The sequence below is a fragment of the Loxodonta africana genome, chromosome 12 (assembly GCF_030014295.1).
Source record: "Loxodonta africana isolate mLoxAfr1 chromosome 12, mLoxAfr1.hap2, whole genome shotgun sequence".
Taxonomy (NCBI): domain Eukaryota; kingdom Metazoa; phylum Chordata; class Mammalia; order Proboscidea; family Elephantidae; genus Loxodonta; species Loxodonta africana.
Genome location: NC_087353.1, coordinates 61,831,578 through 61,856,375, shown reverse-complemented (window position 1 = coordinate 61,856,375; position 24,798 = coordinate 61,831,578). Strand labels below are relative to the sequence as shown.

General features: G+C 42.9%; 1 protein-coding gene across 11 annotated transcripts in view; it reads right to left on the bottom strand.

Annotated features, from left to right (window-relative positions):
- Positions 1-203: 203 nt before the first annotated feature.
- RBFOX1 (RNA binding fox-1 homolog 1) overlaps positions 204-24,798 on the bottom strand; it is a 440,264-nt gene continuing 415,669 nt past the window's right edge. For 7 of the 11 annotated variants that reach the window (XM_064295558.1, XM_064295563.1, XM_064295566.1 and 4 more), the window contains 2 exons: positions 2,042-2,117; positions 204-326 (listed from right to left, as the gene is read on the bottom strand). In XM_064295558.1, the coding sequence (XP_064151628.1) occupies positions 204-326; positions 2,042-2,117 (199 nt within the window). Of the gene's footprint in view, positions 327-1,523; positions 1,672-2,001; positions 2,118-17,317; positions 17,371-24,798 lie in introns of those variants that run through there. The other 4 variants (XM_064295564.1, XM_064295567.1, XM_064295557.1 and 1 more) reach the window with 3 other exon arrangements.

Genomic DNA, 24,798 nt, shown 5'->3' with positions numbered 1-24,798 from the left:
TCTTCAGAAATGAAAGACCCACAATATTAAAATACACAGAACAAAATATCTGAGGTATAAGATAAAAAATGTAATTTTTTTTCCTCTTTTTATTTTATTTTTTAGAGTTGCTAAAATGATGCACTACTGCATGTATTGCAATACCCAGGCCTCGGAAAGCTTCCTCTCTCCCCACATTGGAAGTTTTTTTATGGTTTTGTCATTTAGTATGGAGCAAAACGGTTGTATCCCCCTCGGTATATACTAGCCTGCAATGAAGAAAGAACGAGACCCACATCATCAGCATGGCTCCTAGTCTTGGCATCAGTCAAGGGTGCAAAAGCATTCTGAAACAAAGCAATTTGAGGGGTGTGTTTTTTACATTTTCCTTTTGCAACACGTGCATCATCAAAAAGACTAATGTCAAAAATAGACTCTCAAAACCAACCAAAATGGAGGCACCCCCTACCCATCCCAGGACAGTCTTGGAGAGCTAAACAGAGGGCTATTCCTGACCTCCCCCAATAGTTCTTTACAAAGAAAATCCCTGTTAAACAAAATTCTGTCTGCCAGTCCTGGAGGGATTTGGGGTTTGCACTGTCTCATCTTGTTTGTTTGACTAATTAATACTACACTCCATGGAAGGAGCCCTGGTGGTACGGTGGTTAAGCGCTTGTCTGCTAACCGAAATGTCAGCAGTTCAAACCCACCAGATGTGGTAGTCTGCTCCCATAAAGATGACAGCCTTGGAAACCCTATGGGACAGCTCTACCCTGTCCTAAAGGGTCGCTATGAGTTGGCATCGACTCGACAGCAATGGGTTTGGTTTTGTGTTTATGTTCCATTGGGAAAAGACCAATCTACACTCAAGGTTGAATTTGGACAACTCATTGAATGCATTCATTCAGCTCTCCTTTCCAGCACACTCCTCAAGAGGACAAGGTGTGCAAGCAGAAGTGCTGAATACAAAATCAGGATGAAAATTTAAATCTACTTCTCACTTGACTTGGCTGAGCACTATGCATGGAATTGAATCTTGAGAGGGGGAGTCGTACAGACGAATTGCTGGATGTAATTGAGCTTGTGCCAAATAATCTCTTTCCAGATCGTAGCTGAATCTCGATGACCGAGCAACAGTGGACTGTCTGGACATGGCTTTTAATGGCTATGAGGTGGCACTTAGCTATTCCCTTTGTCTAAAAGTATTGGCAATTCGAACGAATGCCCATGGGGATGTCTTTTTAGGGTAAGGACTGATATTCTTGATCCAAGCAGAAAACTGCATGCCAAAAGCTTTGTAATGATTGCAAACGCTCTCAGGTGATGGGCACGCCTTACTGTACTCAAGAGTTTTAGTGCATAGAAGTTTGAACAAGTACAGGCAAGTTCACCCCACCCTTACCTCCCCTTTTGGCCCTCCCCCCACCCCTCCCAAAGCAAAAACTCAGACCCCCTCCCCCCCCCAAAAAAAAGACAACCCCCAAACCCAGCTGATTCTTTCTAATTCCTTAGGTACTAGGCACACACACAAAGCGTGCCCCTCTCTATTTTCTCTCCTGGGCGACTATGACTTTAAACATGAATTGTAATAGGGGAGGAGAGGCAGGCAGATTCTCAGCTGCCTGACAGCAGAGGCCTGGAAGTGTGCAGCTTAGCTCCTCTGAAGTCTGTGCTGGGGCTGGAACCTTGGGGCTATGTGAATGAGCAGCAAGGGAGGGAAACAAAAAAGAAAAAAAAAGTTCTGCATTGGCACTGCATATTCTGTTAGTGATGGATTTAATTATCAAAATGACTAATTATTTCATTAAGGTAAGTGCTCTGCTAGGTGAGACTTGCAAAATTAGAAATATAATAACTTACATGCACTACATTGCCAAGAAATTAAGACATTTATCAAGTTTACGGGGAGGATTAACGTGGCATTTTAGCTGCTGTTAGCACAAGAGACAAATTCAATTAAGGGGAAGTGAGAGGACGTCAAGCGTCTACCCGGACGAAGGTCCCAGCTGGGGGAGGGAAGGGCAGCAGGAAGACACGAGGAAGAGGAGGCAGTAGTACTCACCATGGCACCAACGCCGTAGGTGGGGGCTGGAGCAAGTGTGTGGTGGTAGGGGTCGGCAGCATAAACTCGTCCGTAACTGGAAGGAAGACAGAGGGCAGGGTGAGTCCGTCATAGGCCATTAATAGCGACCATAAAATACGAAAATGCTGAGAAAGTATGGAGGGGTCCTATGAATCTTTAGAAATAAGAAACACATTCCATTGTGACCTAATATGAGAAAGGTCCATCTGTGCACCATGTATTCCACTGTCCATTTAACATAACACGGCTTTTAACATAGTATAAAACCAAAAACCCAAACCCACTGCCGTCAGGTCGATCCTGACTCCTAGCAACCCTGCAGGACAGAGCAGAGCTACCTCATAGAGTTTCCAAGGAGCAGCTGATGGATTCAAACTGCTGACCTTTTGGTTAGCAGCCGCGCTCTTAACTACTGTGCCCTGTGCCACCAGGACTCCATAGCACAGTATAGTACAGTACAATGGAAAATAAATATTTATAATATAATATAAAAGTAAATACAAATATATATATATATACACACACACAGATAGCATTGGAGCTCTGGTGTCACAGTGGTTAAGAGTGAACCAAAAGGTTAGTGGTTCGAACCCACTCAGCTGCTCCATGGGAGAAAGACCTGACAATCTGCCTTCATAAAGATTAAAGCCAAGAAAACTCTATGGGCCACTTCTACTCTGTCACATGAGGTTGCTATGAGTCAAAGAAGTTGACTCAACAGTGCTTAATAACAACAACAAATAGATATATACACAAATACATGTATATATACATATACATATATATATACCTATTGCCATCGAGTTGATTCCAACCCATAGTGACCTTATAGGACAGAGTAAAACTACCCCATAGGGTTTCCAAGGGGCAGCGTGTGGATTTGAACTGCTGACCTTTTAGTTAGTAGCCCTATCCCTTAACTACTGTGCCACCAGGGCTCCAACATAGTATAATATAAAATAAACGTGTGTATATGTATAAATAGAGCAAATGGTTAAGCGCTCAATTACTAATCGAAATGTTGGCAATTGGCCTCCAACCCACCTAGAGGCCCCCTGGAAGAAATGCCTGGCAATATGCTTACAAAGGTCACCACCATTGAAAATCCTGTGCAGCTCAGTTCTACTCTGACACACATGGGGTTGCCACAAGTTGGAACTGACTCAGTGGCACCTGGTTTGGCTTTATATACACCCATATAGTATATGTACATAGTTTTCTCTCTCTCTCATAATACCTTTTCCACATGTCTCGTGGAACTACCTCAGAGACAGAGGTGGGGAGAAGAAACGACTTGGAAGAGTGGTTTTAAGAAGCCCAGTGCTCCCAGAGGACATGGAAATACTCAAGTGAGATTGTCTTTTTCTCTCAATTTAGCTGTCACCACTCAATGTACATCCAGAAAGGGGGATATGAATTTGTCTGGTTAATATCCAGCATCTTGGAATGCGGAAGAGCAAATGTATTTGACTGGGAGTATCCTTGAAGGATATGTGGAACCTTGTCTCCACTCTGGAATGGGAACCTGATTTGACATTGACCCTGTCACCTGGGAGCTTCTGTCTCATCAATCTACAGCCAGTTTCTGGAAAGGGAAACATTTGAAGCAATATTTCTTGATGACATTTCCTCATCTTTGAGTTTCTCTCCCTCTCCCTACCACCCACCCTCCATCGCCCACTGCCCTGGCTTCCAGTACAGAGTCTGGAATAGAAATGAAGACAGGATGGAAGCCAGATGCATTGGATTTCTACTAAGTGTCAGTAACTGAATATGGCAACCAGTCAGAAGTTAGAGTCCAGAGAGATTCAGACACCTGCTCAAGGTCAGGCAGCTGGTGGATGAGTCTCTGAGGGCAACTACCATGTCCTTTCTAAGGTGTCAGGTACCCTTGTTTGTCTGACCTGCCAGATTATCTTCTTGAGGTAGAAGTAATGTTGCTACTTTGGAATTGGTCAAAACTGAGATGCAATCTTGGGTTGGCTCTCCAGAAGCAGAGCCTCAAATGGAGGTTCTTGTGCAATGATTTATCAATGGAATGCTCTCAGGATTAGGTCAGAGGAGATGGTGGGAAGGGGGAGGTTAGCAAAGACCTGGTCTGAGTAGGAGAGTTTTGATCTGATCCCGCAGGGAGCTCTGGAGCATGACTGCACCCCTGAATTGGCCCTCTTTTGAGGCAAGTGGGCTGCTATTTTAAATCCCCAAATAAGTAAGGCATTAGCTGTGGATTTCCCAGAGGGGTGGGGGATGACCTTTTAGTTGAGGTGGTTTCCTTTGTTGTCGTTAGCTTCCATAGGGTTGGCCCCTGACTCTTGGTGACCCCAAGCACAATGGAATGTGAAATGCTGCCTGATCCTGCACCATCCCATGATTGTTTCCAGATAGGACTGTGTGATCCACAGGGTTTTCACTGGCTGGATTTTAGGAGTACAGTGCCAGGCCTTTTTATCTAGTCCATCTCAGTCAGGAAGCTCCACTGAAATCTGTCCAACATCACAGCAACACACAAGCCTCCACTGACAGACGCATGGTGGCTACACATGAGGTACATTGACTGGGAACCGAACCTGTGCCTCAGGCATGGAAGGCAAGAATTCTACAACTAAACTGCCAATGTCTTCACTGGTTTCTTTTGGCTGAGGCCAATTTTCTGGAGAAGGGAGCAGTTGTGAACCATTAGCACCCAACAATTAGCATCTGGGGGATGGGTACACTAGCTACTAAAGGGGATCCAGACAGGTTTCCAACAGCTCCTCACACTGACTTTCTTGAAAGAATGAAAGGGGCAGGGCAGGAAGAAATGGTTTGCCCACACTATCAACTTGAAGCTTACCTCACACTCCTTGGAGTTCAGTTGGACTGTTCCTTAATCCCTCCCCTTCCCTATTCTTTTCCCACTTTCCTTCCAAGCTTCTGTCTCATAATTGGTGGATGAGAATATATGGGACCGCTCTGACTCAGACGCTTGTACCCTAGGGCCTGGGAAAGTGAGCAGAGGCTGGGTAAAGGGTCTTCCAACTCTCAGACCCCAAGTTAAACCCCAGATGGAACTTTTTTTTATTATATTAAGTTCTCATTGAACAAGTCCTAACTTCTGAGCTCTCTTTGTTATTGTTTTTAGATGCCGTCAAGCTGATTCCAACTCATAGCTATTCCACATGACAGAGTAGAACTTCCCTATAGGGTTTTCTAGGCCTCAGTCTTTACGGGAGCTGATCACCTGGTCTTTCTCCCGTGGAGCCGCTGGGTTATAACTGCCAGTCTTTCAGTTAGCAGCCTAGTGTTTACCATTGTACTGCCACCGGCTTCAAAGTTGTTGTTGTCTTAGGTGCCGTTGAGTTGGTTCCGACTCATAACAACCTATGTTACAACAGGACGAAACACTGTCTGGTCCTGCGCCATCCTCACAATTGCTATACTTCAGCCCATTGCTGCAGCCACTGCGTCAATCCATCTCACTGAGGGCCTTCCTCTTTTTCACTGACCCTCTGCTTTACCAAGCATGATGTCCTTCTCCAGGGACTGATCCCTCCTGATAATATGTTCAAAGTATGTAAGATGTAACCTTGCCATCCTTGCTTCTAAGGAGCATTCTGGTTATACTTCTTCCAAGACAGATTTGTTCTTTCTTCTCGCAGTCCATGATATAGTCATTATTCTTCACCAATACCACATTCAACGGCATGGATTCTTCTTCAGTTCTCCTTCTTCATTGTCCAGTTTTCACATGCATATGAGGCTTCAAAGAGTAATGTGCAAAAATAATCTAGATGAGGCTTTCGACTTCAATATATAATGTTCTCCTCATCCTCGAAAGCAACGATGTAATTTGAAGTTTCCTTTTTGAGGTCAATCTCCAGTAAAGCGAACAAGTAGTCAACCCCCTCTCACTTTTCCTTCCTTGGGATGTACGCTGCCCTTCCACTCATCAAAAATGACCTTTAATCTAACACTTTCACTCTCTCTAGGAGGAAGAAATAGATGGAACGCCAAGGAAGAGGGTGTGCTAAAACAAGAATAATGCATTTTTGGAAGAAATCATATACTCATCGAGGTCACTCATGAAACCTGAGCTTCTTCCCACTTAACTAGAAATAGGGGAGTTCCTGGGTGGTGCAAACGTTCAGTGCTCGACTACTGGCAGAAAGGTTGGTGGTTTAAACCCACCAGGAGGTGCCTTGGAAGACAGGCCTGGCGGTGTAATTCCAAAAGGTCACAGCCTTGAAAACCCTATAGAGCAGTTCTACTCTGCACCCATGGGATCACCATGAACCAGAATCGACGCGACAGCAACTAGCTACAACAAAACAACTAGAAGTTAGATACTAAAAGGGGTAAGAAGAAATGATATACAATTTGGGCACTGATTTTCATTTCATCAGAAAATAAAGTCTGTCATGGGTCTTGAGAAAAACCTGTTAACAGGGGTATTTTTAATGCTCCTTTACCAGGGCAAAGCTGGTTGTACGAACAAGACATCAATTTTGCAAAGGGAAACGGAAAATCCTGGAAATGTACTGAGCGATATCAGAACCAGCATGAAGATGCTAATTCTGAGCAATTCATTTGTATTATTTAATTTGAGAAATGGCTTTCTCATGGCAAAATTTTCTTCTTTTTGGGAGATAACAGTTTGAATGTGCTTAATGAAAACATGTTATTAGGTGCTGTTAAGTCAGTTCCAACTCATAGCGACCATGCTATGAGTTCCAACAGAAAGGAACACTGCCTGGTCCTGTGCCATCCTCACGATCATTGCTATGTTGGAGCCCATTGTTGCAGCCGCTGTGTCAATCCCACATACTTTAATGATAAATCCTTCTTTGTAGATAACACTGGACATAACTTCAACTTTTGTGGAAAACCCAAAGTAACGATTTGGCAGCATTCACTTCTGAGGCTGAAGAAAACTAACACAGCACTGAACTAATCCTTGCAAATGAGCAGCCTCCTTCTCTCTTCAGGGTGACCTCTGCTTTCAGAATCTGATGGTTTTATTATGATTAATAAATTTTATTTCCACAGAGGAAAAGGAACCATGTCAGCTTAAACGGAAAGCAAGGAGGTTTCTTTTCAAATGCTAATTTCTAAACATACCCTTGTGTGACACTACAATTTAGACACAAGGTTATTAGGGAGAATGTGGACTTGAGCATTACTTCTGCAGCAGATATGCCAGGCACGTCAGCAACCTGGTGTCCTTAGCGCTGGCTAAGCACAGTCCAAAGGCAGAGAGGCAATTTCCAAGGACATCAACAGGAGTGATGGGGCAATGTCTTCTGACTGCCATGTTAGGAACTGCCTGCCATGTTAGGGCCTGCCTGCCATGTTAGGACCTGACCACCATGTTAGGACCTGACCACCATGTTAGAACCTGACCACCACGTTAGGACCTGACCACCACGTTAGGACCTGACCACCACGTTAGGACCTGACCACCACGTTAGGACCTGACCACCATGTTAGGACTTGACCACCATGTTAGAATCTGACCACCATGTTAGGACCTGACCACCATGTTAGGACCTGCTCACCAAGTTGGAACTTGACCACCATGTTAGGACTTGATTGCCATGTTAGGACTAGGACCTGACCACCATGTTAGGACCTGACCACCATGTTAGGACCCACCTGCCATAGTAGGACCTGCCTGCCATGTTAGGATCTGCCTGCCTTTAGGACCTGACCACCATGTTAGGACTTGGCCACCATGTAAGGACCTGCCTGCCATACTAGGACCTGCATGCCATGTTAGGACCTGCATGCCATGTTAGGACATGACCTGTGCATTTGTTCATTCTCTAAACCCCATCCCTGGCCAAAGTGCACAATAGTGCAGTCACGTCATGATGCTTTCTACATCTGTGTAGCCCATCCATCACCAATTCCAGATGAAATCTTAAATGTGTCACTTGACTCCATTCACGCTATTCCCATCCTAGAAATAAGCAACTAGTATTTTATCAGAACCAATTAAACAACAGTCTTAAATCTAGTCTCCTTGGTTCAACTCTTGCCTCGTCAACAGCCAGTTATATCTACATGTATCTTATCTATCTAAATCTGATCATGTCGCTCCCTTGCTTAAAACCCTTCAATGGTTTTCTATGGATCCTAGAATTAAATCCACACTTGTATGAGTTGACCCAGGCCCCTCTTTCAATCCTTATCTTATACCCCTTTACCACTTTTTTTCCACCATTCATCTGTCAGTCTGTTGTACTGCAGTGGTTTGCATGTTGCTGTGATGCTGGAAGCTATGCCACGAGTATTTCAAATACCAGCAGGGTCACCCACGGTAGAGAGGTTTTGGTGGCGCTTCCAGACTAAAACAGGCTAGGAAGAAAGGCCTGGTGCATCTGAGGTCTTAAAAGCTAGCAAGCAGCCATCTAAGATGCATCAATTGGTCTCAACCCACCTGGTGCAAAGGAGAATGAGCACCAAAGACACAAGGAAAATATGAGCCCGAGAGAAAGAAAGGGCCACATAAACCAGAGACTCCAACAGCCTGAGACTGGAAGAACTAGATGGTGCCCAGCTACCACGAATGACTGCCCTGACAGGGAACACGACAGAGAATCCCTGAGGGAGCAGGATAAAAGTGGGATGCAGACCTCAAATTCTAGTAAAAAGACTAGGCTTAATGGTCTGACTGAGACTGGAGGGACCCCAGAGGTCATGGCCCCTGTACTCTTTGTTAGCCCAAAATTAAAACCATTCTTGAAGCCAACTCTTGAGACAAAGATTAGACTGGACTACAAGTCATAAAATGATATTGGTGAGCAGTGTGCTTCTTAGCTTAAGCATGAGACTATGTGAGTGGCTCCTGTCTGGAGGTGAGATGAGAAGGTAGAGGGGGACAGGAGCTGGTTGAAATACAGTGGAGAGGAGTGTGCTGTCACATTGTAGGGAAAGCAGCTGGGGTCACATAACAATGTATGTATAAGTTTTTGTACGAGAAACTGCCTTGAATTGTAGACTTTCACTTAAAGCACAATTAAAATAAATAAACTTAAAAAAAAAAAGAAGCAAAAAGAAAGGCCTGGAGATCTGCTTCTGAAAATCAGGTAATGAAAACCTGGTGGATCACAACACTGTCTGACTCACTTGCTTCGGATACGTCATCAGGAAGAATCAATCGCTAGAGAAGGACATCATGTTTGGTGAAGTAGAAGGCTAGTGAACGCAGCGGAGACCCTCGGTGTGATGGATTGGCACAAAAGCCACAACAATGGACTTGAAGATGTGGGAGACTGTGAAAAGGACGGAGGACTAAGCAATGTTTCATTCTGTTGTATGTAAGGTCGCCCTGAGTTGGAGTCGACTCAGTGGAAGCTAACAACAACAATGACCTCTTGCTTTCTGTGCCCAGGCACAATGGCCTCATTAGCACTCTCCGGACACATGCAAATTCACTCTCACCTGAGGCCCTTGGCACCTGCTGATCCCTCCACCAAACTGCTGCTTTTCATCCTTCACGTCTCAGATCAAATATCACCTCCCCAGAGAAAAGCCTCCTTCCCTGACCATTTTTTCTTAAGGACACTGTCCAACCTCACTACCACCCCTTTACGTAGCTTAGCAAATCTGATTTTGTTTATTTACCTCTTTTCCTTTCGCCTCCTGAAATGCCAGCCCCATGGGAGCTAGGACCATGTCTATAGTCACCTCTTTATCCCTAGTGTCTAGCATGGCACCTGTCAAGGTGCAGGTGAATAAGGGGCCAAGCCAATGCCACTCCAGCAAGTGAAGGCAGAAAAAGGGAGGCATAGAGAGGCAAGGAAGGTGGCCTGGGAAGACACTCACATCCACAATTACAGATCTGTCAGTAGCAAAGATTCTGTTGGGTTTCCTTTCTGAAAATTCTAGGTTGGCTGCTCCCAAAGACATTCCACATCCTTGGAGATGCTCAAAAGAAACGTTTCTGGGGACTCTAGAAATAGAGTGTGTAATCCATATCACCCCTGAGAGTTCACAAAACACTGGCCAAGTTTCCATAAAGCTCATCAAAACCCTTTTGGGAAAACCAAACTGAACAAAGAGAAGATAACTGCTTTGCTGGCTAGGTTCACCACAGCTTGTAATCATCATGAGTAATCACAGTCTTTGACCTTAGCAACAAGTTAAAACCAAGATGCAGCCCAAGGCCATTGGGAGAGCAAAGAGGTTGGGGTGAGAAGACCCAAGTTCAAGTTCTGCCATTGCAGCATCCTTATGGAGTGGCTCAGGCATGTCACTCTTTCTGAGCCTCATTGTCCTCACTGGTCAAATGGAATTATTCTCTCTGAGCCCTGCCTAATTCACAGATAAAATGTGTGACAAGAAACCAGATGCATTATAAAGCACTCTATATACATGATATGGAGCTCTGGTGGCACAGTGGTTAAGAGCTTGGCTGCTAACCAAGAGGCCAGCAGCTCAAATCCACCAGCCACTCCTTGAATACAATATGGGACAGTTCTATTCTGTCCTATAAGGTCTCTATGAGTCAGAATAGAGTCTATGGCAACAGGTTTGGTTTTTTTTAAATATATATATGATACAATGATTCTTCTACGAAATTTCACAAATTGATATTTCACTCTTGCCCAGACTTTTGGTCTGTAGAAGCAACTGAAATATTCTACACTGATCCGATCACATGTAGCTCTAGCAATAACTATTTTTAGAGTGGATATATATCTAATTTTTTGAGTTATAGAAGGGAAATCATGTTTGGTAAAGTGAAAATGAGGACACCCTCCTTGAGATGGATTGAGGCAACAGCTGCAAAAATGGACTAAAACACAGCAACAATCATGAAGATGGTGCAGGACCTGGCAACATTTCATTCTGTTATACATAAAGTTGCCATGAGTCAGCTGACTCCATGGCAATAACAATAACAAGATCTATTTTAAATTGCTATATTTGAACTTAAAGTTATGTTCGAGTAAATTGAAAAAAGTATGCTGGGAAGTGTGAACTTGTGTTTGTTAAAGTGTTTTGTTAACTCCACTGAGAAATGTAAACATCACTTAATATTAACATCTAAATCCAGCTGAAATAACCGGGGTGTTAATGAAATGCAGTGGGATGCCACAGGACCCCTAGCCAGAGTTCTAACAGTCATGTGGTTTTCTTATGGTGACGTAGTAAGAACAATGTAATTAATGTCACTCTACATATTTCTCAGAAACCCTGGTGGCACAGTGGTTAAGAGCTATGGCTGCTAACCAAAAGGTTGGCAATTCAAATCCACCAGGTGCTCCTTGGAAACCCTGTGGGACAGTTCTACTCTGTCCTATAAGGTCACTATGAGTTGGAATTCACTTGACGCCAACAGGTTTTTTTTTTTATTATTATTTCTTGGCTGCTAACCAAAAGTCAGTGGTTCGAACCTACCAGGTGCTCCAAGGGAGAAAGAAATGGCAATCTGCTCCAGTAAAAGATTTACAGCCTTGGAAACCCTCTGGGGCAGGTCTACTCTGTCCTATAGTGTCACTATGAGTCAGAACTGACTCGATGGCAATGGGTTTGGTTTGGTTTGGGGTATATTTTAAGAGCACCTGGGACCTTTTATTCTTCCTTTAGCATCTCCTCCTCATGCCTCCTGCCCCAGAAACACCTGTGGAGAATCCGTGTGGGACAGAAAGATGAGTAAAGTATGCTGTCTGCTCTGCTGAGGTTCACAAAGCGGTGGAGATATTCTAGACAGAACAACTGTAGCGTAGAGGTGCGCAGACTGTGTTCCCACCACATCGAGAAGTGCTGCGGAACATACATTTAAAATGGGATGCCTAACTCGTGATCAGAATGGGGGCCCCCAAGTCTCTGCATTGCCACTGGGGCTGCAGTGCCCTCCTGCTTCTCAGTTCAGACTCTGTGAAGTATTTGGGAAAATGAACCCACACAAGTCACACACCTGCCACGCAGCATACAAGCAGGGTACCGCACCATGGCCCCAGGATTCTAACCACCTGCTATTTTGAGCAGAATCCTTTCCCTTTTCTGCAGAGGACCCCCTGAGACCTGGGTCTCAACACAGCCCACTGAAGAGTCCTGGTGTGTACCCTGGTCTGGGCTGTCTGTGGTGCCCACATAGGAAGGGAGACATCAGAGGCTCCCTTGGACCCAGAAAGAAGTGGTCCTTATTCCACCCAGATTGTCATCTGGTTTCAGCACCCTCATTTTTTGAGTCATGGAGACTTTCTCAAATTAAAACCAAGTGGCCCTTTGAAGAAAACCCTTTGGTTTCCATTGTGGCTAGTATAATTCATTGAGAGTTGATTTCCTCTGTCCAGAGCTCATGTTCCAGACCAGGTGTTCTTTGTGCTTGGGTGAAATGTTCTGCTCTCGGCAATCAATTCGCAGTGGCTGGGAAGGAGCCACAGTCAATACCAGCCAGGAAGTGGAGAAAAGAGTCCTGGTTGGGGGCAGGAAGGTGGAACAAAGGCTTCTGAGTCCCTCAGCTCTGCTCTAGCCATTGCATTAGTCCCTTCCCGGATCCAACTGCAAATCAATCTCCTTCCAAAACTAAAGTGTTAGGGACATTTATGCTTTCCAACTCAACCCAGTCCATAAACTTATCACTAAATAGGCGCCCCCGTGGCGCAGTGGTTAAGAGCTCGGCTGCCAACCAAAAGGTTGCTAAATTAAAAATGCAGCAAAACAGAATAAGGTTCTGTGATATACTGAAAGAGACAGAAGGATTCTGAGAAATCCCTTGGCAATTTTGTGGAGGTGGAATCTGACCATCCTCTTGGCTTGTGGGGTTCCTGTGAACTCAGGATGAAGACAAAAGCCCTCCTCCCATCAAAGGATGAAGGGATACAGCTCAGAACAGGGGAGCCCATAGGAGGTATTTCCAATTCCTGTCTAGGGGCATCTTGAAATATATCTGAGATGAATAGATTCTCACCCACATGCAAAGAAGCACCTACCAGGCAACCCAAAAGACAAACCCTCCATTTCTAAATCACAGAACCCCACAATTTTCAGGCTTTAAGTTTTGGGATAGTACAGTAGGCACCAGAGAGACCTAAGTGAGTCTTGAGAGACCCAGAGAGACTACTAGGGCCAATTAGGAAGAAATGAGAGGTTTCCTAGAACCTGGAACTACACACCTTGATTTGCTGCAGAAGGAAAAAATCTTCCAGAACGTATTAAGGTGGACATCCCTAATCGGGAATGAAGAGCTACATTCACTAAGAAAACACAACGAATGCAGCTTTCTCCTGGTTTTAGGTGGGCGATGACTGATACATTCACACACCGAAGGGGTGACCAAGTGCTTGTATTCTAAAAGCTTCTCAAGATACTTAAATTAGGGGAACTGGACCAGTCCTTTAACTTGAAACATCAAGACAACAGCTCAAAATACAGCAAAACCTCCAAGAAGAAATTAAAGAAATTCTCCAAGATGAACAATATGGAGTTATCTCTACTTGGCTCTGACGTTTCTAAATTCTACTGATGTTCACTTCCTTGAGTGATTGTCTTCATAAATCACTAAATACACTCAAGATCCTCCTCTGTCCCCAAAGCAGAAGGGAGGGCATCTTCTAGGTTCTTTGGCTTCTAAATGGGAAGACATATAATTCACTTATCCACATACATTCCTGTCATCTGAACTCTGTACACAAGTACACAGATAAACCTCCCACCTGTAGAATCTACAATAATCTGCCATATTGCCCACGGCAAATCAGACTGCATCATCCTCTCTGTGCCCTCTCCATGCAGTTCAAAACCTCCTCCTCTACTGAATCCCAACATAGCACATTTGGAGCAAGAACCTTGGTTCTGGATTCATCAGAATAGCACCCACTACCAGTGAGTTGAGAAGACACAGTAAGGCTTGCTTTTGGCCATGACATTCCTCCAATCTGGAATACCAAACCATAAAACTCGATGCCATTGAGTCAATTCCCACTCATAGCAACCCTATAGGACAAAGTAGAACTGCCCCACAGGATTTCCAAAGAGTGGCTGGTGGATTTTAACTGCCAACCTTTTTTGTTTAGCAGCTGTAGCTCTTAACTGCTGTGCCACCTAGGAGTTGAAAAGACACAATAAGGCTTGCTTTTGATCAGGAAGTTCTTCCACCCTGGCATGGCTCCCCCAATAAAAGAGTCATACTCCCTCTTCTTTGATACTGAGCTCAAGGACACCCTCTTCATAGAAAGTTTGTTTCAACTTCTTTGTGTCGTGACTACTACTGTACCAAAATCCCTGTGAATTTCCCATCAGGCTTTGAAATTACCATGGCACCCCAGCTATAGTTTCATCCATCTGCAGGACCACAAAGGTAGCTCTCCGTTTGTATCTCTCACAGGATCTTTAATATCACTGCAGAGAAGCAAGATCGAAGAGTAGCTAAGGATTTCTTGGGGCTAGAACTCCTAGAGCCAAATCCTGCCTTTGCCACTTCCTTGCTAAGTAATCTTAGAATGTCCTTTTCCTCTCTGAGTCAGTTTCTTCATCTATGAATGGAAGTGATCATAGGGATACCAACCACATAAGGCAGTAGGGAGGATGAGATGAGCTGGGTTCCAATAGCGCTGGGTGTGTTCTGCCCTGTTATTAAAATGTCAGTCTCCAGTGATACCCAAATAAACTCAAGTTCTTCATAAGCAACCAAACCAAACCAAAACTAATACCATTGTTGGAGCCAAGTGAGAAAACAAATTTCCTTGTAAGTACAGTCTCAAAACTATAAACGTTAACGAAAAACACTTATTCTATGTGGGTAGCGAAAGCCAAATAGACTTTGTGGCATCCTACAACAGACCTAAGTAAAAATCATCACTTTCCTTCAGAAAATGGAAGAAAAACCTTTAGGTGCTACTGTTGTTACTGCTTGATGATCTTCATCTCACCATCTCTGTCCTAAGCCAGCTCTGCCTCTATTGGCAGCTGTGTAAAAATAACACGTCTTGATAAGAATTTCAGGTATAAAATCCACCAGGCCCCTCAAGCTGAGGTTTTTAGCATCCTGTTGATTTCTTTCATGATTAAAAAGAGATGAAGTTGACTTTAGTCAAACCTGAAATTCAATAGACACCAGGATTCAAGAGACTTGCCCTTAAGGAGTGTTGGCCTGGGTCCAGAAAGGGGAGATTAGGACAGTTACTATGTTTAGAATGTGGGTACACGGAGTTTTCCCAGCATGTAGGAGACCATGTCCTGGAAGACTTTCACTGATACAAGTCCCAGCCTTTGTTGACAGATAAGTCTTGATTTTTTAATTTTCACTCAATGAGTATGGGGGACTGGCTGGGTGGTAATCTGACATTTGATTAATATGGGTGTCTCCATTTTCATGCTTGATTCAAAAATCTGGAGTTCAACTTGAACCTTATGAAGCATGCAGCATATCATTAATATGGCCATCAAAGGGATGGGGTAGCTCTCTCAATCTGAAATCTGATCAATAGCAATTCATTAAGAATTTATTGAGCAGCCATTACGAATTAGATAAGGTAGGTGAAAGCGCTCAACATACTCATGCAAACTGTAATGATCTCGGGCTGCCTTTAGGAATATTATGTGTGAACCACTGCTTTGAAGGGAGGGTTTGTTAAGTCCATGATGAAGCCAGTCGCTACCTCTTACGTATTGTCACTTTTCAGTGCTTAGTCTATGATGTCAAAGTACAACCTAACACATGGTGGAACATGCATACAATTTAACAGGGAAGGCAAAGGCTCTGGAATACCATGTATCTACAAACGGTATCTGTTAACATTTTAAAACAACAGTCCTCCCCACCCCTTCTCCCATCCCAAGAAATTTCCCTTTTAGTTGCATGCTCTAGTCTCTTAAGGCTCTGAAAATGTTAAACACCCCTTGCATCTCAGGAACATTTCACTGTCACCCCCAGCGATGCAACTATTGATCTTCTACTGTTAGGCATTAGTCAAGTGTTAAGGATTTCACCACCTCTCCCAGGGAGAAGCAGAGATGTTTGAGAGAATGGCAGAGGCATTATCAGAGGGGTTTTACAGAAATGGAATGAACCTGTTGCTTTCAAATACAGGCATGCATACCTCTTGGGCTCATGGGTTAAGACTTTGAAAACCATTAAACATACCGAGACCGACTTCATGAATAAAACTGGCACAGGGTTTTCTGTGGCTCTGCCTTTCAGGACAGAGAGAGCTGGGAATAAGTTCCTAGCTCTTTGTCCTTCTTTTCCTTCATGCTTTTCAAATACTAACTACGGAGTGAAGTATTAGCAAATTAGCCTTTCTGTACTGCTTCATTGATAAAATGTAACTAGTAACAGGTAAGTATTTATTTGTAAGGTTCAGTTTAATGGATGTTTTTGAAGTTTTTGGCCAACTCTACTATGTATGAATGGGCGGTAAAGTCCACCCCTGTTGGCTAAAAGCAACACATTTGGTAAGATTTCCTAGTGATTCTGTTTGTCATAGTTTAAGCTTTAAAACTTAAAAAGAAAAGAAAAGAAATTTGGTGTTAGTTAAGGCACTCACCTATCTTGGCATTTAAGTGAGTAATTGCATGCTAATGAAAGTCCAAATTTAACCGTTCTGAACCACATCAATGCAAATGGACAGGCATTATTTTGATGGATACATCATGCAACTGTGCGATTACTGTTTGCCAATGCCCTGTTTCCAAAACCAAAGGTCGTCTCTCTAAGTCCTGCTACTTGATATGTTTCAAAAAAAAAAAAAAAAAGAAAAGAAATAGAGGATCTTTAGCTAAGAGTCAAGATCCCCTTTGTATAAGACTGAGATCATTATATACCCTAATGCCACCAGCTTTATAGAGTCAGTCTTTCAGGGCCTGTGATACATAACAGCCATTCCAGAGAGACTCCCAATAATTCACATATAAATCTGCATGGGCCCAGACATAGAATGTAAAAAAAAAAAAAAAAAAAATTGGAAGTGACACATCTGTGTCCCTAAGCTCCCCTGTTCAGTATTTTAGCAAAAGAGCGCTGATTATACCACACAATTTTATCATGGCTCCCTCCATTCACATAGTCTTACTTTTCTTGATCATGTATTATTAAAACTGGAAATAAAATATCCAAGTCAGCAAAACACCTAATGTCTTTTTATACAGCAGAGCCTAAAGGCTTCAGCTCTACTCCAAAGATATATGGACTTTGTATTTATTATTATTATTATTATTATTTTTCAAACTAAGCTTTCTCGAGTGACCAACTGCAGCATGTGGGGGAAAAAAAAAAAAGGATACTGAGATTGGATGGATGCATCAAGAAGTAGCAATGTTTGTTACCTGCAGAGGTGTTACAAGAAATTTCATCTGCTGCAACGAAGACGAACTGATTTCTGGAAGAGAAGATAAAATTCACAATACTGCTCGCTCAGGGGGAAATGTGCTCTCTGCCAATCGGTTCAATGTGTACAGATGAGGGGAGGGCAGGCTGCTGCATTTGAATGGATGGTGCGAGGAAACGAGGAAACGTGTGGATGTGCCTCGGGTTTAGAGCGCTTAGAGAGATCATGAAACAGGCATGCGGGGGTCTCTCAAACAAAATCATGGCGATGTCAGAATATGGACCATGGACAAGCTGTTGCACCAGGATATTAATACTTTGTGTTACCAAAAACTCATGCCAGGATATGTTGCTAAGACTAGGACATTTCAAACTGTGCTGACGTGGACTCCTGTGCAAAAAGGAGATGAAGTTACAAATAAAATTAGACTATCTGTTAGGAAAAAGAGTATACTGCCACTAGCTAGGGGTCTCTTAAGAATCTTGCCTTTAATATTATAGCATAATATGTAAAAAATAAAAAAGGAAAGAAAAGAAGTGCTGTCATTTTGGAAGAGAATGTTATATGGTGTTGTGTTATGGATAATAATTTCATCACCAAGCTAGGCTTGTTACATAAAGAAGGTAAGAAAACTTATCAACTAAAATAAATGCTGTCTTGACAAATTCTTTTTAATGATATGGTACTGAAAAAGAAATGGAAAATGCTATCCTACTTAGATTTGGTAAGTTCAGAAAGATGATAAAAACTCTCTTAAGATGTTTCCAACTGTGATATTTTCACGATGTAATGTGTTCTAATTCAGGGTGCTGTTTATTTGTCTGGAAATAAGTAAGCCAGGGCTGATTGTAAAAATGGCCCAGTGAGATTGGCTGGGCTCATAAAAGCTTCAGAAGCAACACGAGAAAGGCTTTGCTTCTCATTTACGAGATTTTCTTATGATTTTGGTCATCAGGAACCAAGAGAAATGCATTTTTTTGGTCTTAGTTTGATTGGTCTTGTTCAAATGTTTCAGTGCTTCCAAAAGTACCTTAATGATTGAGCATTTCTGAAAACATCTTAAGAAAGTTTTACTGTTTCAAGAGGTATACTCTGGAATATAAACGGGACTACCATTTGAAAGTTCCCTAGGATGTAATGTTCGGTTGAAAACTTAACTCATTTCTACACCAAAGAAATTTAAACAAAATCATACATGCTCTGAGAATAGTATTTTTTATGTTTCTCTTCCACATGACAAAAGTCACATGGCTTCAAATCCCCATGGTTTGAAGGGAAGTAAAATAATATCCCTGAAAACCATGGAGATATTTTGGTTGAATACTTTTTTTTTAACTTTCTCATCTTTGACTCACTCAAGGGACAGCAAGACAGAGACACTTTTAATTACAGACATGATAGTATCAGGATCTACCAAATAAATTCTTTAAAGGACATCTAAGCACAGTGTGCTTACAAGAAGGTTATCAAGAATGGTGACCTGGTTTATCCAAAGGGGTAAGCTCTTTACAATAAACAAAAAACCAAACCTGTTGCCGTCAAGTCAATCCCGGCTCATAGTGCCCATATAGGACAGAGTAGAACTGCCCCATAGGGTTTCCAAGCAGCACCTGATGGATTTGAACTGCTGACCTATTGGTTAGCAGCCGTAGCTCTTAACCACTACGCCACCAGGGTTTCCATCTTTACAATAGGCATTCATATTTCTATGAGAAGGGCCTCATCCATTAGGTGGCTCTATTCAATTCATACTCTTTAATCCTAGAAGAGACTGTGGTCTTGCATCCCACTTTCTGATAAGACTTCCACTCTCTCTTAAGAATGCATCTTCCTTAAGGATCTCTCCAGCCTGCCGGAAATGAGGAAAGTCTTTGGTTGGCAACCAATGCAGATGTACAATGGTAGCTGAATGACTGGAGAAAGATTTTTAAATGCAACCTGTAAGTCTGATTATAAAGAAATTAGACTTTTAAAAAGTGTTCTGGAATTTTAGATATATGATAGTTTTCTTCACAGTATTCTTTTCGGCATTCTATACTTACTCCGGAGCCCTGGTGGCGCAGTGATTAAAAGCTCAGCTGCTAACCAAAAGGTTGGCAGTTTGAGTCCAACAGCCACTCTTTGGAAACCTTATGGGGGCAGTTCTGCCCTGTCCTACAGGATACCTATGAGTTGGAATCAACTCAGCAGCAATGGGTTTGGTTTTTGGTTTTTTTTTTTTTTTTTAAATACTTACTCTAAAGACAACAACAAAAAACTACCATTTCTCCACTTGTTTTCTTCTTTTTTCCCTACTTTTCTTCCTTCTTCTCTTTTTTGCTTACCTTTCTTCCTTTTCTCCCTCCCTCCTTCCTTCCTGTCCTTTTTTTTTTTTTTTGCTAACATACATGTTTTGGATTTTTTTTCTCCGAGTGTTCTTTTGATTTTTTGAGCAATTTTCTAAAGAAAGGGAGTTGCTTCCTTTGGTGACTCACCCTTTTCAAAAAAGTGAACTCAGAATGACTTCTGATTATGAAATCTACCTCTAAGCATAAGGGATCTGTCACCAATAGTGATATTTAAAAATATACTATAGACACTGCAGCAATACCAAAAAGAGGCTTACAGAATTTTTCTTAACGATATCCATTTGAATGTGTCCATTCTGTACTGCCCTCTCACCCCACCCCGGCAAGCAATCCCACTATGTCCCAGGAAGGTCACTCTAAAGTTTGAGAAAAGTGCCTTTCTGTCATTTATTAACTCCATGGACTCAACCTGTGTGATCACGCCTCCTCCTGAACTACCCTTTCATCCCTTGGTTATGAGTACAATTACCCGAAAATGTCTGCCAAATAAGAGGCAGGAGAGGTGTGATCCCCATGTAGGACCAACAGAGGAATCCAGGTGGAGTTATTTATAAGGGGCAGGTTTTGTCCTGGTGACTATGTGCTGCTGTGTTACGTCATTTCGAGCTACAATGCTCTCTCCTTACTTGAACTTTAAAGCAAAATGATCCATCTCAGAGAGTCCATAAGTAGATTATCCGTGACCCTTTCTGAAACTGTTTCCTCCAAAATGGCCAGAGTAGGGCTTCCAACCGGTTCGTTCTGGTTCAAACCCCTGAGAATTTGCATTTCTAACAAGTTCCCAGGTGATGCTAGGCAGGGCTGGTTAGGGACCAATTCTGAGAAGCACTAGTACAGCGGTGGTTTTCAAAATTTATTACACATAAGAATCACCTGGGGATCTTGTTAAAATACAGATTCTGATTCTGGGGTGTAAATGAAACTTCTCAGCAGGGGTTCGCATCAAAATGAACTGATTTGAAGCCCTGCTTCTAAGTAGCTGGTGCCCCTGGAAGGTTTCTTAGCTCCAGGTGATTCTAACTATAGAGAAATTTGGGAAACCTTGCTGCCAAGTTTGTTCCCATTTTCATTTCAAAGCCCACCTTTTCCAGGAAGATTGTTTGCTATGAGGTGGCTTTGTGGGTGGAGGGAGGATTACTAATTTAAGAAAAGTAATGAATAAAATATTACTGAGTACAAAATTTGTCTTGACTTTTTAGAATCTTGACGCCAAAGAGCTACTACTACCTAACATCCATTGAGCACTTACCCTTAGCAGACATTGTGCCAAGCAAGCTCTGTATCTATATATTGTTGTTGTTGTTGGGTGCCATTGAGTCAATCCTGACTCATAGTGATCTCATATGACAACAGACCTGCCCCATGGTGTTTTCTTGGCTTAAATCTTTATGGAAGCAGATTGCCAGGTTTTTCTCTCGCAAAGCTGCTGGGTGGGTTTGAACCACCAACCTTTCGGTTAGCAGCTGAGCACTTAACCAGTGTCACTTGTACCTATGCATTAGTTCACTTAATTTTCCTATTAAACCCTTTTATTACCATCATCTTTATAGATAAGGAAACTGAGGCACAGGAAGGTTATTAGCATGAGCAAGCTGGTAAGTGGTGGAGGAGAAATCTGCGCCCGAGTAGGCTGAGTCACAGTCTAGTTCTTCTCCACTCTCTGAGGTTCTTCTCACTGATCACATAGAGGGTATCAATCAGCAATGGAGCTCCTTCATAGCGTTCTAACCTTCAGGTCTCCCAAACCAAAATAAGACAGCATTTGGGCTCGCCCTTGAATATGAGGCTTGTGAGCATAATTAGATATTTATAAAAACATATTCTGCTTTAATACCCACCTGGGATGGGGTGTTGCTTACTGTGCCTCAGTCTTTCTTTTTATCCTTCTATCTATCACCAGGCTTTATTATGTTTTAAGGTCTCTTTTTTTGGCCAACAGACCATCTCCATCTGACTCAGCGGGTGGCACATTTAAATTAGTCCTGTGGCCTGACATATCATCTCTCTATTCCACTTTCCTTCTCTGGCTAATCTCATTTCTTTGCAATTTTCTTTCCTCTAAAAATCACCCAAGGCTGAATTCTAAGAGTCAAATTAAAATAGTCGCCAGCCAGCACTGCTGCAGGGAATGTAAGAACTAGATATCAACTCACAGAGTGAACTTTTGGAAGAGGCAGGGAGAGACCAGGTGGGAAATGTTCCCCCATCAAATAATAATACTGGTTTTCAGTTTTAGTTAAGAATTCTGGCCGCTTCTTACTCTTTGACCTCTGAATTCTGTTATATCACCATTGTTACACAAAACTTGGAGTTAATAGGACTCATAGCAAGTTTCTTCTTGTACCCAGTGCTATGGATATTGAATCTAACACACACACACACACACACAACACAACACACACACCCTCCAAGGTTGCCTACAAGAAAATCTCCACAGCTTAGGAAGTTGGTCTTCCTGCTTGGAAGATGGCAGCCGAGGGGATGGACAAGGTCAATGTCATTCTATTTGCATGTTCTCAGTTGCAATACAGAGGGTCTTAACCCTGCCTGCTCTTTAGAATCAGCTATGAAACCCTATGGGGCAGTTCTACTCTGTCCTATAGGGTCCCTAGGAGTCGGAATCAGCTCGACGAAAACGGGTAATGGACCTTTCAGAAGCAGATTGCCAGGTCTGTCTTCTGGGGCACCTCTGGGTGGGCTCAAACCGCTAACCTTTTGGCTAGTAGTCAAGCACTTAACTGCTTGTGCCACCTAGGGACCCCTCAGACTCACTGTATGAACACTCCCTGTACATCTGTGTCCCGCCACTGTCAAGGAATAGAGCTGGGTCTTCTGGGTTTTGAAGGCAATTGCATTCATGTTGATTTCAAGATATTATAACTCTACTTAGAGGGATGCTTCCCTTTATACATCTGAGACCAAGTTGGAAAGTCACAAAAATCAGGTTGGGGCCTTATCCTTCTTGTCCATCTTACAAAGTGGTTGGAAGGATCACATGGAATCAGCCATGAGTGTTCTTCGAATAGTTAAGCATAACGTGCAGAAATAAGGTACAACTCTTAAGGTTCTCGTTATTGCTGACTTCACCAAATAGTTTACTCAGGTCATTCATTCAATCCTCAAATAGCTAACAAGAGCCTGCAACATGCCATGCCCAGTGCTAAGCTTGAGCGGCACAATGCTGCGTTCAGAGACCCCTCTTTAAATCACTGTGGGGTATCTATATTTGCCTCTGTGGTTTGAAAGCTCATAATCCCATTTATATTTGAATTTTATCACCTATAAAGGGGGAGTAATTCGCTAGCGATCAATATTTAACTCCCTTCTCCCACCAGATCTAAAAGTCTTCTACAGCTGTACAAGTTCCATTCAGATTCCTGCTTTGTTTCTGCCCTGGGGTCGTCTTTATTTATATTTTAGTGCCGCATCCTATGTATTCATGAGGCTATGGCAAGTTGTAGAATGAGATGGGGTATAAACAAACAAACAGCAGATAAACAGTTTCTCTATACTCAGTACCATCGAGTCGATGCCAACTCATAGCAAACCCATAGTACAGAGTAGAATTGCCCCATAGGGTTTCCTAGGCAGCCCTGGTGGCAGAGTGGTTAAGAGCTCAGCTGCTAACCTAAATGTTGGTAGTTCAAATCCATCAGCCTCTCCTTGGAAGCCCCATGGGGGCAGTTCTACACTGTCCTATAGGGTTGCTATGAGGCAGAATCGACTTGATGCCAAAGGGTTTTGGGATTTTGTTTGTTTGTTTTGTTTTAATCCTTACAGAAGCAGACTACCACATCTTTCTCCCATGGAGTGGCTGGTGGGTTCAAACCACTTAACCACTTGTTACCAGGGCTCCTTAGTTTATAAACCGCACCCCCCCCCAAAAAAAAAAAAACATTGCCTTCGAGTCTATTCCAACTCATAGCAAACCTAAAGGGCAGAGAACTGCCCCATACAGTCTCCAAGGAGCACCTGGTAGATTCAAACTGCTTACTTTTTGGTCATCAGCTATAGCACTTAACTACTACGCTGCCATGAGTTGCATAAAGAAAAAATTTTTTTTTTTTTTTTTAGAATCCCCTTAAAAGGTCTACTCTAATCCTTTCCTAAAACATTTCCTGTTGCAAATTTAGAGAGGATTTCTGTAGACGTTAAAACCTTTACTTAACAAAGGAGATACAAGAGATAGGAGCCCTTAATCTGTCCCCATTTTGAATATTCCACCAGAAACTTCTGGGCTTTGGAAATTCAAATGCAAGTGCAACTCCATTACCTGGAGACTTGTGTAATTTTAGTTTCTTCGACATTTAACCTTCTCAGGGTTCCTGCTACACTTACTGTCCAACAGGGACCTAACAGTGAATTTGGAAGTCAAGCCCTGTCCCAGCTGTGTTCCTTTAGGAAAGTCAGTTTCGCCCTTCTGAGCCTTAGTTTTCTCATTTGGAAATGGGGACAAAAGTAGTACATGCCCCTCACAGATGTTTTGTGCAGATTCAATGGGAAAACGAATACAAAAATCACCTTACTTAGGGACGGGAGAATTGACATTTATTTTTAGGCTATTTTTTTTTTATATTTATCAAGGATACAAAGCCTTTTTCTCTCTCCACCAAAGGAAGAGTCCAGGTATTTGTGCTTTTAAGCCCTGGACTTCCGTGGTTTTGGAAAGGGAGGTAATAAAGAGCTGTTTGAGGTTACAGGTCATTTTAAAGGTGGGCTGGGCCCCCAGGAAGATGAAATGCCACCTGGGCCTGGGAGCAGGGCAAGGAGAGAAAGATCCACCTCCTGATCAGAACGAGTGTCTGATGCAGGGGAAGAGGCTAGCTTGGCAGCTTCTAGGAAAAGCCTTTGGTGGCCCTGGATGGTTCAGTGGTAGAATCCTCACCTTCCAGGTGGAGGACCTGGATTTGATTCCTGGCCAAGGCACCCGACGCACAGCTACCATCCGTCAACGGAGGCTCGCATGTTGCTAGGATGCTGAACAATTTTCAGTGAAGCTTTCAGACTAAGATGGACCAGGAAGAAAGGCCGGGTGATCTACTTCTGAAAATCAGTCAATGAAAACCCTATGGATCACAACAGTCCCATCCAAAACCGATCATGGGGATGGTGCAGGACTGGGCAGCTGGTG